At 38.3% G+C, this 14,509-nt stretch overlaps 1 protein-coding gene across 1 annotated transcript; it reads left to right on the top strand.

Annotated features, from left to right (window-relative positions):
- Window positions 1-9,191: 9,191 nt before the first annotated feature.
- LOC107021173 lies at window positions 9,192-12,321 on the top strand. The gene is made up of 6 exons (XM_015221783.1): window positions 9,192-9,294; window positions 9,481-9,590; window positions 9,678-10,071; window positions 10,217-10,662; window positions 11,114-11,421; window positions 11,607-12,321. Exons 1-6 carry the CDS (start codon window positions 9,192-9,194, stop codon window positions 12,319-12,321), a joined length of 2,076 nt encoding a protein of 691 aa, XP_015077269.1.
- The last annotated feature ends 2,188 nt before the right edge of the window (window positions 12,322-14,509 follow it).

The raw sequence follows: 14,509 nt of genomic DNA, 5'->3' as shown, positions 1-14,509 counted from the left end.
TCCCATAACTACATGCCCCCGTAGGTTATGTATCGAATAAATATTAGCTAATGGATCCATCTTAGCTCATATTTCATGGTCTTTACCTTGAAAAGTAGGATACTCTCCTCTCCGTGTAGAAGCACTACACTAGACTGCATGTAATAGCTCACACGGTTTATGTTGGTTTTACCGTTTTAGGATCTCCCACCGTCAGAATTTCAAATATTGCTTAACCTTGTATATATGTATTTCAGAGCAGATTATAGTAGTTTCATGTTATTTTACTTGGTCATTTCATCAAACATATTATACAGATTCAATATGTTCATGTAACACCCCGTATCCAAAATAGACCAAAAATCAGCTTTTCAGAAAATTTGCAGGTGCATCGACGATTGCCATCGATGAACCGTAGCCTGACCCACGGTCCATCCTGCACATCCTTTGATTGGGTCAGATACCCCCAAGATCTCAGTCCAGAAAAATTTGACCAAGTGTCAAACGACGGATGGACTTACGGTCCATAGGTCAGACTACGGTCCGTAGTCTGAGTTCGTCGATCAATACCCCATTCACCCACTCTCTGATATGAACCACGATTGACCAGCATAGACCGTCATGTGGGTTACGGTCCGTAGGTGGAAATTAGCAGACAATTAGGGGAAAATGCAGTTCGTTCAACTTCAGATGGTCATTACTTTTAGAACAAAATGAATTAGGTGCCCATTACCTACCAAAAGATATATAATTGAATTACCTTTCTATAGCCACCGACCTTGCTGAAATCAAACCTTCGAGTAAAAAGTTATGCCCATTTTAGTAAAGTCCTGTCGAACACACCCAACCGACGGACCCAAACGACGGATAGTCGATGAAACGACGGACCGTCTGTCCAAGTCATCGTTTGGTCCAATAACAATTAACACAGGGGTCTTTTGGTCTTTTCCCACTTTGTTAAAACCCTAAGATACGTCGTTTTGACCCTAAATCATCATATTTTAGTTAGTTTAAGCCTAGAAACATAACTAAAACTTACCTAACTCAAATCATTAATCAAAAACTGAGAAAATTAGAAGCAAGAAAGGAGAAAGATGTCAAGAACCCTAGTTCAAGAACGCAACATGGTTCCAGCAATTCCATCCCCGAAATCTGAATATTTCTCCATAAATTTCATCACCAGGTATGTGGGATTTCACTAGTGGGTTCCTTTCACCCATTGATTCCCTAGTTTTCAGTCAGTTCTTGATTCTCTTATCATGATTAAACGTAGGGTTTCTAGAACTTTGATAGAACTTCATGAAATTACCTAATATATGTTCCAAATCAGATTATAAATTTATTATTCAGTTTATCGCATGAATTTCAGAACCCTAGCATTGTATTTCTTTAATTCTTGAATTACACATGCTAGGTCAGATATTTCATCTATTCAGTTTTACATGCCTTAATTTTTAATGCATCATTATCAGATTAAATGTTTCATTCTCAGTTTATATGTTCAATTTTGAGCTATCTAGTAATTACAAAAGACTCAATCATAATCAATTAGTTACATAATTCATGGGAGTAGCATAATACCGAGTTGGACTAGGGTTAACCGTACCTAATTAGTCCTAAAACTACTAGCCAAGTAGGTTGTAAGTCTCCTTTGTGGGCAATCAGATTAGTGATCACGCCAGCATGCCTTTTTACCTTTGGCAGGGTATATTGGGTCCTCTTGATGGGGCGTATACATCGAACTCCACATTTAGCTCATGTGATTTTATTATCAGTTATTAGTAGCTCCTATAGTTCAGTTAGACTCTATTGTATTGACCATTTATCAGTATATTCAGCATTCAGTTTTAGCATGTTATAAATTTGTCATTGCATCCAGTTAGCTCATAATTCAGCATATCATGTTTAGATTGTTATACTTGCTTTTGTGCTTGTTCAGTTATGTTTTATTTCAGCTTTATTATATTCAAAATGCTCAGTACCTTTCAAGTGCTGACGCCTATGTGTGCTACATCTTCTCGTGATGTAGGTTCAGGTTCTCAACATCCAGATCACGCTTATATCGATTCACGATCTCCAGTTGAGCAGGTTCAATGGTGAGTCCTCATTCTCCGAGGACAACAATCATGAGTTTCATTTCAATATTTTAGTCATTTAGTCTCAGTGGAAGGAAAATAGGGGTATAGATGCAACTCCAATTACTTGGGATTGCTTTAGTGAGACCTTTCTGGATAGGTTTTTTCCAATGGAGTTAAGAGAAGCAAAAGCCCAGGAATTCATGAACTTAAGGAAGGGTAAATGACAGTCCACGAGTATGGACTCAAGTTTAACCAACTCTCCATGTATGCTCCTCACATGGTTGCTGACTCCAGGTTTAAATGAATAAGTTCTTGGATGAAGTGTCAGATTTGGTGAAAACTGAGCGCAGAAATGCTATGTTCCTGTGAGATATGAACATCTCTAGGCTTATGACTCATGCTCAGTAAGTTGGGAGTGATAAGCTTAGGAAACATGCTAAGGAGAATAAGAAGGCTAGGACTGGAACTATGAATATTCTCAACAGAAATCGAGTGGTTGAAATCGCTCGTAGAGTCAGCAAAAGTTTTCAGCTCCAGCCCCTTCGTCAGCTAGTGTTCCATCCTCCAAGAACAGGTATGACCAGAAGGGTAGAGCACCAGGCACTAAGTCTTAGTGAAGTGTTTCAGGCACCAATACTTACCATACTTGCCCTAAGTGTGGTAAAAATCATCCGGGCGAGTGTCTCACAAGAAAAGAAGGATGCTTTGGGTGCGGTTAGTGTGGTCACACATTGAGGGATTGTCCTTCTAGACAGAGTCAAGGAGGTGAGCTCAGTCTACAACTTCAGCAGAACCATCAAGTCGCCCGACTCAGCAGGGTAACTCATCTGGTACAGGTGGCGTTCAGCTCCTGAACAGGTTGTATGCTCTTCAGGCTCGCCAGGATCAGGAAGGTTCTCCTGATGTAGTCACTGGTACGTTACGAGTCTTTGACTTAGATATTTATGCATTGTTAGATTCAGGGGCTACTCTTTCTTTTGCAACTCCTTACATAGCAATCCAATTCAGTGTTAGTCCAGAAACTCTCTCAGAACCTTTCTTAGTCTCTACTCCAGTTGGTGACCCAGTTATAACTAGAAGGGTATACAGAAATTGCCCTGTCACAGTATCTCAGAAAGTCACCTCAACAGATCTTGTAGAGTTAGAAATAGTAGACTTCTATGTCATTCTAGGCATGGATTGGTTACATTTCTGTTATGCCTCAGTCGATTGTAGAACTAGGACTGTTTGTTTCAATTTCCAAACTAACCGATCTTAGAATGGAAGGGTAGTAGCTTAGCGCCTATGGGTCGATTAATTTCTTACCTTAAGGACAGAAAAATGATCACTAAGGGTTATGTCTATCATATAGTTTGGGTTAAGGACTCTAGCTCTAAAACCCCAACTCTTTAGACAGTTCTAGTAGTCTGTGAGTTTTCAAAAGATCTTCCCGGAGTCTCTCTCGAAAGGGAAATCGACTTTGGAATTGATCTTTTACAATATACCCAGCCTATTTCTATTCCTCCTTACAGAATGGCTCCAGCAGAGCTTATGGAATTGAAAGAGCAGTTGAAAGACCTTCTAGATAAGGGCTTCATCAGACTAGTATTTCCCCATGGGGTGCGCCAGTATTGTTCGTAAAGAAGAAAGATGGTTCTCTCAGAATGTGCATTGATTATAGACAGTTGAACAAGGTCACAATCAAGAAAGTATCCCATCCCCAAGATTGATGACTTGTTTGACCAACTTCAGGGTGCTAGTCACTTCTCAAAGTTAGACCTCAGATTGGGTTATCATCAGCTTAGAGTCATAGTTAGTGACATTCTGAAAACAACCTTTAAAACTCAGTATGGTCATTACGAATTTGTACTTATGTCGTTTGGACTAACCAATGGTCCTGCAGCTTTCATCAATTTGATGAACAGAGTGTTCAAACAGTACTTGGACTTGTTTGTTATCGTCTTTATTGATGATATCCTCATTTACTATAGGAATGAGGAAGAACATGCAAGTCATTTGAGAATTGTTCTACAGACTCTCAAGAATTGCCAGTTATTCGCTAAGTTTAACAAATGTGAATTCTGGTCGCAATCTGTTGCTTTCCTTAGTCATATTATATCTAGCGAAGGGATTCGAGTGGATTCACAAAAAATATAAGTAGTGACACAATGGCCAGACCTACCTCTGCTACAGACATAAGAAGTTTCTTAGGTCTAGCGAGCTATTATAGAAGGTTCATAGAAGGATTCTCATCTATAGCCTCACATTGACTAGGTTTACTCAGAAGATGGTCAAGTTTCAGTGGTTTAGATGATTGTGAGAAAAGCTTTGTAGAATTGAAATCTAGATTAACTACAGCTCCTGTCTTGACTATACCAGAGGGTTCAAATGGTTATGTGATCTATTGTGATGCATCCAGAGTTGGCCTAGGTTGTGTGTTGATGCAGTGAGATAAGGTGATAACTTATGCCTCTAGACAACTTAAGGTTCATGAGAAGAACTATCCAACTCATGACCTCGAGCTTTCAGCAGTGGTGTTTACACTCAAGATCTGGAGATACTACTTGTATGGTGTTCACGTAGATGTGTTCACTGATCATAAGAGCCTTCAGTCTGTGTTCACCCAGAAAGAGTTGAATCTTTGCCAAAGGAGATGGCTAGAGTTCCTTAAGGATTATGATATGAGTGTGCATTATCATCCGACAAAGGCGAATGTAGTAGCAGATGCTCTTAGTAGATTATCTATGGGTAGTGTATCGCATGTTGAGGAAGAAAGGAAGGAGCTAATGAAGGATGTTCACAGGCTAGCTCACTTGGGAGTTTGCCTTGTGAGCATATCAGACAATGGTGTAACAGTTCAGAATGGGGCAGAATCTTCTTTGGTAATGGAGGTTAATGAAAAGCGAGACAGTGATCCAATCTTGCTTGAACTTAAGGGTGAACTTCACAATCAGAGAGTGGAGGTTTTCTTCCGAGGGGGAGATGGTGTACTTCGCTACCAGGGTAGATTGTGTGTTCCTGATGTGGGTGAGTTGAGAAAGCATATCCTTGCATAAGACCATAACTCCAGGTACTCTATTCATCAAAGTGCCACTAAGATGTACCGCAATTTGCGGAAAGTCTATTGGTGGAATGGCATGAAGAGGGACATGGCGGATTTTGTGAGTAAGTGCCCCAATTGCCAGAAAGTCAAGGTAGAACATCAGAAACTAAGAGGTATGACTCAAGAGATCAATATTCCTACTTGGAAGTGAGATGTGATAAATATGGATTTCATCACAGGGTTACCTCATACTCGCAGACAACATGACTCTATTTGGGTGATAGTTGATAGGATGACTAAATCTTCCCTCTTTTTAGCGGTCAAGAATACGGATTCGGCAGAGGACTATGCCAAGCTTTACATTAATGAAATTGTAAGGTTGCAAGGGTTCCTTTTTCTATCATCTCAGATAGAGGCCCTCATTTTACCTCTCATTTCTGGAAGTCATTTCAGTAGGGTCTTGGTACTCAAGTTAACCTTAGCATAACATTTCATCCACAGACGGATGGACAGGCAGAGCCTACCATTCAGACCCTAGAATATAAGTTGAGAGCTTGTGTGATTGATTTTAAGGGTAGTTGGGATGATCACCTTCCTCTGATTGAGTTCGCCTACAACAATAACTACCATTCCAGCATTCAGATGGCCCCTTATGAGGCTTTGAATGGGCGTAGGTGCAGATCTCCTGTTGGTTGGTTCAAAGTAGGTGAAGTAGCTTTAATAGGGAAAGATTCAGTCCTTTATACAATGGAGAAAGTTCAACTTAATAGATAGAGACTTAAGACAGTCCAGAGTTGTCAAAAATCTTACGTAGATGTAAGGAGAAAGGAACTAAAGTTCCAAGTTGATTATTGGGTTTTCCTGAAAGTGTCACCTATGAAAGGGTTGATGAGATTTGGCAAGAAAGGGAAGCTCAGTCCTAGATATGTATGCCCTTACAAGCTCTTGAAAAGGGTTGGCAAGGAGGCATGTGAGGTAGAGTTGCCAACAGAATTAGCAGCAGTGCATCCGGTCTTTTACATCTCACTCTTGAAGAAGTGTGTGGGTGATCCAGCCTCTGTAGTGCCATTAGAGAGTGTGGCGGTGAGAGATAGTCTTTCTTACGAGGATGTACCAGTTGAGATTCTTGATCGTCAGGGTTAGAAGGTTGAGAAATAAAGAAGTCGCTTCAGTCAAGGTTTTGTGGAAGAGTCCGTCCGTAGAGGGAGCTACTTGGGAAGCAAAAGCAGCCATGAAAGCCAAGTATCCTCACCTCTTTCCGTCCGATTCCACTCCAGCTTGAGGTAATAGTTACTCTTCAGTTTTCCAATCATTCATGCATGAATTCAGTATTAGAATCATGTTTCCTCAGTTTGTACTTGCATTTCCAGCGTATTTGCATGTTCTCGGAACTCAAATCAGTCAGAAACTCAGCTCTCAGTATTTAGTAGTAGGGTTTGCAGCTCTCTCCCTCTACTCTAGCTAGTGTAGTCTTCATTCGCGGACAAATGTTTCCAAGGGGGAGATAATGTAACACTCCGTATTCAAAATAGACCAAAAATGTGCATCGACGGTTGCCATCGACGAACAATAGCCTGACCCACGGTCTGTCCTGCACATCCGTCGATTGGGTAAGAAACCCCTAAAAATCTCAGTCCAGAAAATTTGACCAAGTATCAAACGATGAAAGGACTTACGGTCCGTAGGTCAGACTACTATCTGTAGTCTGAGTCCGTCGATCAACACCCCATTCACCCACTCTCTGATATGAACCATGATTTACCAGCACGGACTGTCTATCGATTTACGGTCTGTAGGTCTGACCGTAGGTGGAATTAGCAGACAGTTAAGGGAAAAATGTAGTTGGGTCAACTTCAGATGGTTATAACTTTTAGCACAAGATGAATTAGGTGTAGCATGACCTACTAAAAGATAGATAATTGAATTAGCTTTCCATAGCCACCAACCTTGCTAAAATCAGACCTCCGAGTAAAAGGTTATGCCCATTTTAGTAAAAGTTTATCGAACAGACCGAACTGACGGACCCAAACGATGGACCGTCGATGGAACGATGGACCATCTATCCAAGTCGTCGTTTAATCCGACAATTTTGGTATTTTCTCACTTCCTTTATACCCTAAGATACGTCATTTTGACCCTAAATCATCAAATTTAAGTCAGTTTAAGCCTAGAAACATAGCTAATACTTATCTAAGTCAAATCATTAATAAAAATTTTAGAAGATTAGAAGCAAGAAAGTAGAAAAGGTCAAGAACCCTAATTCAAGAATGCAACAAGGTTCCAGTAGTTCCATCCCCGAAATCTGAATATTTCTCCGTAAATTTCATCACTAGGTATGTGGGATTTCACTAGTGGGTTCCTTTCACCCATTGGGTTCATAATTTCAGCCAGTTCTTGATTCTCTTATCATGATTAAACATAGGGTTTCTAGAACTTTGATAGAACTTCATGAATTTACCTAATATATGTTCTAAATCAGATTATAAATTTATTATTCTATTTATCGCATGAATTTCAGAACCCTAACTTTGTATTTCTTTAATTCTTGAATTACACATGCTAGGTCAGATATTTCATCTATTCAGTTATACATGCCTCAATTTTTAATGCATCATTATCAGATTAAATGTTGCATTCTCAGTTTGCATGTTCAATTTTGAGTATCCAGTAAGTACAAAAAACTCAGTCATAATCAGTTAGTTACATAATTCATGGGAGTAGCATAATACCAAGTTGGACTAGGGTTTAGCGTGCCCAATTTGTCCCAGAACTACTAGCCAAGTAGGTTGTAAGTCCCCTCTGTAGGTAATCATACCAGCATGCCTTTATACATTTGGCAGGGAATAGTGGGTCCTCTCGAAGGGGTGTATACTTCGGACTCTACATTTCTCTCATGTGATTTTATTATCGGTTGTTAGTAGCTCCCGTAGTTCAGCTAGACTCTATTGCGTTGACCATTTATCAGTATATTTAGTATTCAATTTCAGCATGTTATGAATTGGTCATTACATCCAATTAGCTCAGAATTCAGCATATCATGTTTAGATTACTATACTTGATTTTGTACTTGTTCAGTTATATTTTATTTCAGCTTTATTCTATCCTACATGCTCAGTACCTTTCAAGTACTGACGCATAGGTGCGCTACATCTTCTTGTGATGTAGGTTTAGGTTCTCAACATCCAGATCACGCTTAGATCGATTCCTAATCTCCAGTTAAGCAGGTTCAGTGGTGAGTCCTCATTCTCCGAGGACAACAGTCATGAGTTTCATTTCAGTCTTTTAGTCATTTAGTTTCAGTTTTTGCTAGACTTAGCTGGGGCTTGTCCCAGTATTTCTAGTCCAGCTTAGAGGCTATTTTTGGACATAGTTAGTTTCAGCTTAGTATTGAGTTGATAACTTCTTTGTATTAAACTCATTGATTTCATTTATCTCAGTTATAGAATATGGGTATTCCCCATCTTTTCAGTTTAAAATTATGATTTAGCTTCCGCAACAGTTTATATTTTTTAGTATTCTCATGAGAATTCCAGTAGGGTTAGCTTGGGATCACTTGTGGTCCTAGGTTCCGTTTCCCTGTCTTGGGGGTAGCTCGGGGCGTGACAGTTCAGATACCACATCGTTAATGAGATATAATCAGTTGTAGTAGAGTGTAGGAGAGTAAGAAGTAGTTAAGAGTAGTAGGGTCATTGTAGTTAATTCTGTTATTACTAACTATCAGAAAGTTAGTTATTAGACTAGTTACAAAGTGTGTGAGTGTGAACTATAAATAAATGATCTCTATAAATAGTTGATCTCTACTGATGTATTACTTAGCCTTTGAGCTCAAATCAATGGAGCTTCTTTTATTTTCAGTTTCCTATTAAATCTTTACATTTTATTTCATGGTATCAGAGCAGTACACAGTGTTTAACTGTGGCAAGCGATTTTGATTTGAAAAAGCAGAGGAGTGTGTTTGCTGATTTGTAGAAGCAGTACCTGCTGATCTTGTGTTTGCCGATTTGCAGAAGCGGTAGCTACAAATCTAAATATATGTGATTCACGATTCCATAGCTGATTGGGTTGAGTTTTGTAATTTTTCGCAATAAAGTTCTTTCGAGTCGTCAGTTACAATGCCAAGTGAGAGATCAACTGAGGATCAGTCTCAAGGCCACATCAATAGTGAAAGTATAGGTGGATCCATGCCTGTATATGCAAGTTCAAACATCAGTCAAGGTATCGACTACAATCACCCTCTTTTTCTTATCCCTAATGATATAAGTGGAGTTAGTCTAATTTCGTTTCAATTAATGGGAGTGGATAACTACACGTTATGCAGTAGATTTATGACTCTTGCTCTATTATGAAGAAACAAAATAGGGCTGATTGATGGATCATGTAAAAAGAAACTGTATATTGAAGGTTTGTGGGGAAAATGGGAGACGGTTAATGCAATTGTATTATCCTGGTTAATGAACTTAGTTTCAAAGAGCCTTCTCAGTGGTATTGCATTTGCAACCAGTGCTCTACAAGTCTGGAACGACTTAAAAGAAAGGTTTGACAGAGTAGACGGGTCAAGGACCTATACAATTCACAAATATATTGCATCTCTGTAGCAGGGTTCATCCTCAGTTTCTGTGTATTATACTAATCTCAAAACCTTATGGGATGAGTTTGAAGCTTTAGTTCCTGCTCCCTGCTATAATTGTGATAAGTCAAGGGGTTTTGTAGCTCACATGAGCAGGCAGAAGCTCTATCATTTTTTGATGGGACTTAATGAATCTTATCATCAAGCTAGAACCCAAATTCTAATGATGGATCCATTTCCTACAACTAATTATGCATATGCCATGATACTAGGGGATAAAAGTCAAAAATCAGTGGTTTCTCACACCAGCAGTATGGGGCTGAGTTCAGTAAGTATGGAATCTATGGCCATGTACTCTAAAATTGGCTCAACTTTAGGTGTTAACCAGAGGTTCAAGAAGAATTCAATGCTTATTTGTGACTTCTGTAAGTGTAAAGGTCACACCAAATAATTTTGTTATAAGGTAGTTGGCTATTTACCTGATTTCAAATCTAAGAGAAATACACAAGGTGCTCCTTCTGAAAGTTCTGGTCAAGCTCATTTTTCTTATGGAGGTAATACCATATGAAGGTAATACCAATGTACCTGCACCACGCTGGGTGGATAAACTTGATATAGCACAATTTCAAATTGAACCTGGTGAGAGTTCAAGTCATCATAGACAACAACCAAGTCAAGCTGAGTTGGAGGTCAAGCAGATGCTTAAAGGATATACATTCACAAAGGACCAATATGATGACATTCTCAAAAGATATCAGCACAAGAAAGAGCCTGACTACAAAAGCACTCTTGCTGCTCAAACTGCACATAAAACTTTCTATGTATTTGCAAATGATAGTGTGTGGACTATAGACACTGGTGCTACGAATCATATGATCTCTAATTTGGACATGTTCATAAAAGACTATGTGACAAAACTAGAGATTCCTAAGATTGTATATCTACCCAATGGTGATACAACTCAAGTGACTCATGTTGGATCTTGTGTTCAATCAGAGAACAATGTTATTTCAAATGTATTTTATCTACCAGAATTCAAGTATAACTTGATGTCTATAAGCCAACTAAGCAGTAGCTAGACATATGCAGTTTGTCGAAAAGTTAGGGCATTAGTGTACCTCAAGTTGTTTCTGATATGGAGTTATGGCATCAAAGATTGGGACATGTGTCCTCTGTAGTACTAGCTAAGATATTTGATATGAATAAACAAAGCCAGTGTCAAGTGTTTTAAGTGTCTAGTCTGCCCATATGCTAAACGGACTAGACTTAGTTTTCCTTTAAGTAGTATTAAAAGTAGTGCTTGTTTTGACTTGATCCATGTTGATGTGTGGGGTCCCTATAACACAATTACATTTGATGGCAACAAATATTTTCTTAACATTGTTGATGATTTTTCAAGAATGACCTGGTTAAGGTTTACTCAAACACAAATATGATGTGTGTGTTTCTGTACGAGTGTTTTTTCAGTATGTTAGGAATCAATTTGACAAATCTGTTAAAGTAATAAGAACTGACAATGGCACTGAGTTTGTCAATTCAGTATTTGACAATATGTTTAAGGAGTTGGGGATGGTCCATCACAAAACTTGTCCATATACCCCTCATAAAAATAGAGTAGCTGAGAGGAAACACAAACATCTTCTTGAAGTCACAAGGGCACTGAGACTTCAAGCACATATTCCTGTGAAATATTGGGGGCATTGTGTATTCGCTGCTACTTATCATATTAATAGGGTTCCTAGCAGTGTCTTGAACTATGAAACTCCCTATGAAAGGTTGTATGATACAAAACCTTTGTTATCACACTTAAGGACAATTGGATATTTGTGTTTTTCTAAGAATCTCAGTGAACATGACAAGATGATGCCTAGATCAAAGCTACCAGTGCATATGGGTTATTCAGCAATGCAGAAGGGATACATTTTGTTTGATATGACTACTAAATCTTTTTTGTGAGCAGAGATGTGATATTTAGAGAAGATATGTTTCCTTTTAAACAAGAGATGGTTCATGATAAGCATTCCTTATTCAGAAACACTTTACAGGTCTCAGATATGTGGTGTTCAGAGTTAACGACTTTAGAGCATGCCTCAAATAGTAGTGATGCAGTAGCACAAGATCCTATCAGTGGTTCTCAATCTTTAAAAGATACTAATGATAATAGTAGTGTTGACATTAATCCTTCAGACTTTCATGGTTCCATAAATCCTTCTATTGGTGATCCCATTCTTCAGGAACCAGATCCTATTGCACCAATTGCTAATAGAAGATCCACCAAGATTAAATGTACACCCTTATGGATGCAAGATTTTGTATCACATAAAGGAGTGAAATATCCTATGCGTAACTATATGAGATATGATCACTTATCTCTTTCCTACCAGTGTTACATTGCTTCTTCTTCTTCCATTCATGAACCTACCACACACTCAAAGGCAATTATTACTGATCCTAGATGGATAAAGGCCATGCAGGCTAAAATCCAGACTCTAGAAAGCAACAAAACTTGGGAAATCACTGACTTGCCACTAGGAAAGAAACCTATAGGTTGCAGATGGATCTATAAAGTCAAATATAAGTCTGCAAGTGAGGTTGAAAGATTCAAAGCAAAGTTGGTTGCTAAGGGTTACAGTCAAATAGAAGATTATGAAGAGACTTTTCCCCCCTGTTGTTAAGATGGTAACCGTGAGGACCATAGTATCACTTGCAGCTTCCAAACATTGGAATATTCATCAGATAAATGTATTTAATGTTTTTCTTCAAGGTGATTTGGAGGATGAAATATACATGCAACTTTTTCCAGGTTTTCTCAGTCAAGGGGAGAAAGTGTGAGGATTGACAAAGTCATTATATGGCTTAAAACAAGCACCAAGACAGTGGAATCACAAATTAACTAAAGCTCTCATTGAATTCAGATTTAAACAGATTCAATATGATCATTGTTCATTAACAAGTCAGAGGCAGGAATTATTATTGTGCTTGTATATGTAGATGATATGCTGGTCACCAGTAGCAGTCTTGAGTTAATAGAAGAAACTAAGGAGGCATTTCAAAAAGTTTTCAAGATGAAGGATCTAGGTGAACTAAAATACTTCCTAGTAATGAGTTCACTAGGTCTGTAGATGGCATCTTAATGCATCAAAGAAAATATATTCTAGAGCTTATAACAAGTATGGGAATGTAAGCAGCCAAGCCTGCAGGAACTCCCATTGATGTGAATGTGAAACTTACTTCAAGACAATATGATGAGCAGGTGGAAAGCAAAAGCAAAAGGATTTCTGAAGATCCTTAGTAGACCATATAATGTATCAACAACTAGTTGGAAAACTTTTGTATCTAAATATGACAAGGCCAAATACATCTTTTAGTACTCAGACTTTGAGTCAGTTTTTACAACAGCCAAAAAAATCACATAGGATGCTGCATTGAGAGTAGTCAGATATCTAAAAGGTCAACCTGGACAAGGCTTGTTATTTGGGAGTTCATCCAATAGTCTGATAACTGCATTTTATGATGTTGATTGGGCCTCTTGTCCTCTTACTAGAAGAACTGTAACAGGATATGCATTAAGATAGGTGAGGCTCTTCTGTCATGGAAAGAAAATAAATAGACCACGGTGTGTAAGAGTTCAGCTGAAGCTTAATACAGAAGCCTAGCTTCTACTATCTCAGAATTGGTATGGTTACTTGAGATGTTAAAAGAGGTAGGGGATGAAGTTCAACTGTCAGTGCAAATATATAGTGATAGCAAGGCTTCTATACAGATTGCTTCAAATCCAGTGTATCATGAGAGGATTAAACACTTAGAAATTGACTGCCACTTTATAAGGGAAAAACTACAATAAGGCATGATCTTAGTCAACTATATTCCTACACAAGAACAACCTGCAGATGTTCTAACAAAAGGACTGTATAAACTACAACATGGATATTTGTTGTCCAAGCTTGGAGTACTAGATATCTTTACCCCTCCGAGCTTGAAGGGGAGTAATGAGATATAATCAGTTGTAGTAGAGTGTAGGAGAGTTCGAAGTAGTTAAGGGAAGTAGGGTCACTTTAGCTAATTCTGTTATGAATAAATATCAAAAAGTTAGTTACTAAACTAGTTACAAAGTGTGTCGGTGTGAACTATAAAGATGATCTCTACTGATGTATTACATAGCCTTTGAGCTCAAATCAATGGAGCTTTTTCTTTTCAGTTTCTTGTTAAAGCTTTACATTTTATTTCACATCATTTATACATTTCCTCGTATTTCTTACATTCCAAGTACTGACCACATACATTTTTATTATATTTTTTGATAATGTTAATTCTGACACTCATTATGAGGCTTGTGTTTAGTAAAGATCTAGTAGTTAGCTGCAGTATGTTTGGTGAATCCTCATCCCACGAAGGACACCACTTATGATTTTTCCTAAATAATATATTTCAGTTTTCATACAATATAGTGAAATGGGAGTTTTCTTAGCCCCTCAGTTTGGTAGAGGCTTTCCAACTGACAATTAGATTCCGCTTAGGGTTGTTGGTATTAGATTTTTGTTTAGTGCTAAGTTAGACTATTTCAGACTTTATTCCGTATTTAAATATTTTTGTCAAAATGTATTATCTTAATGTCATGTCATGTCATGAGGTTAACTTGGAATTACTTGTGTCTCTACGCACCGTGACACATCTAGGGGTTGTCACGACCCAAAACCAAGCCGCGACTGGCACCCACATTTACCCTCCTATGTGAGCGAACCAACCAATCTAAACCTTAACATTTCAATTTAATATCAACATAAAGCAATGCGGAAGACTTAAACTCATTAATAAAAGACAATTCAATAACTTCTAAAATTCAACATCTATTATTTCCCCAAA

The sequence above is a fragment of the Solanum pennellii genome, chromosome 1, assembly GCF_001406875.1.
Source record: "Solanum pennellii chromosome 1, SPENNV200".
Lineage (NCBI taxonomy): Eukaryota > Viridiplantae > Streptophyta > Magnoliopsida > Solanales > Solanaceae > Solanum > Solanum pennellii.
Note: the sequence above shows the minus strand (reverse complement) of the source record. Positions and strands in the feature narration are given on the sequence as shown.

Excerpts from the sequence above, each read along its gene's own strand:
- LOC107021173 (XM_015221783.1), top strand. The coding sequence starts at position 9,192 with ATGCCAAGTGAGAGATCAACTGAGGATCAGTCTCAAGGCCACATCAAT. Across the intron at positions 9,295-9,480 it reads AAGTTCAAACATCAGTCAAG|GTTTGTGGGGAAAATGGGAG; the intron begins GTATCGACTACA and ends TGTATATTGAAG. Across the intron at positions 9,591-9,677 it reads TTGCAACCAGTGCTCTACAA|GGTTCATCCTCAGTTTCTGT; the intron begins GTCTGGAACGAC and ends TCTCTGTAGCAG.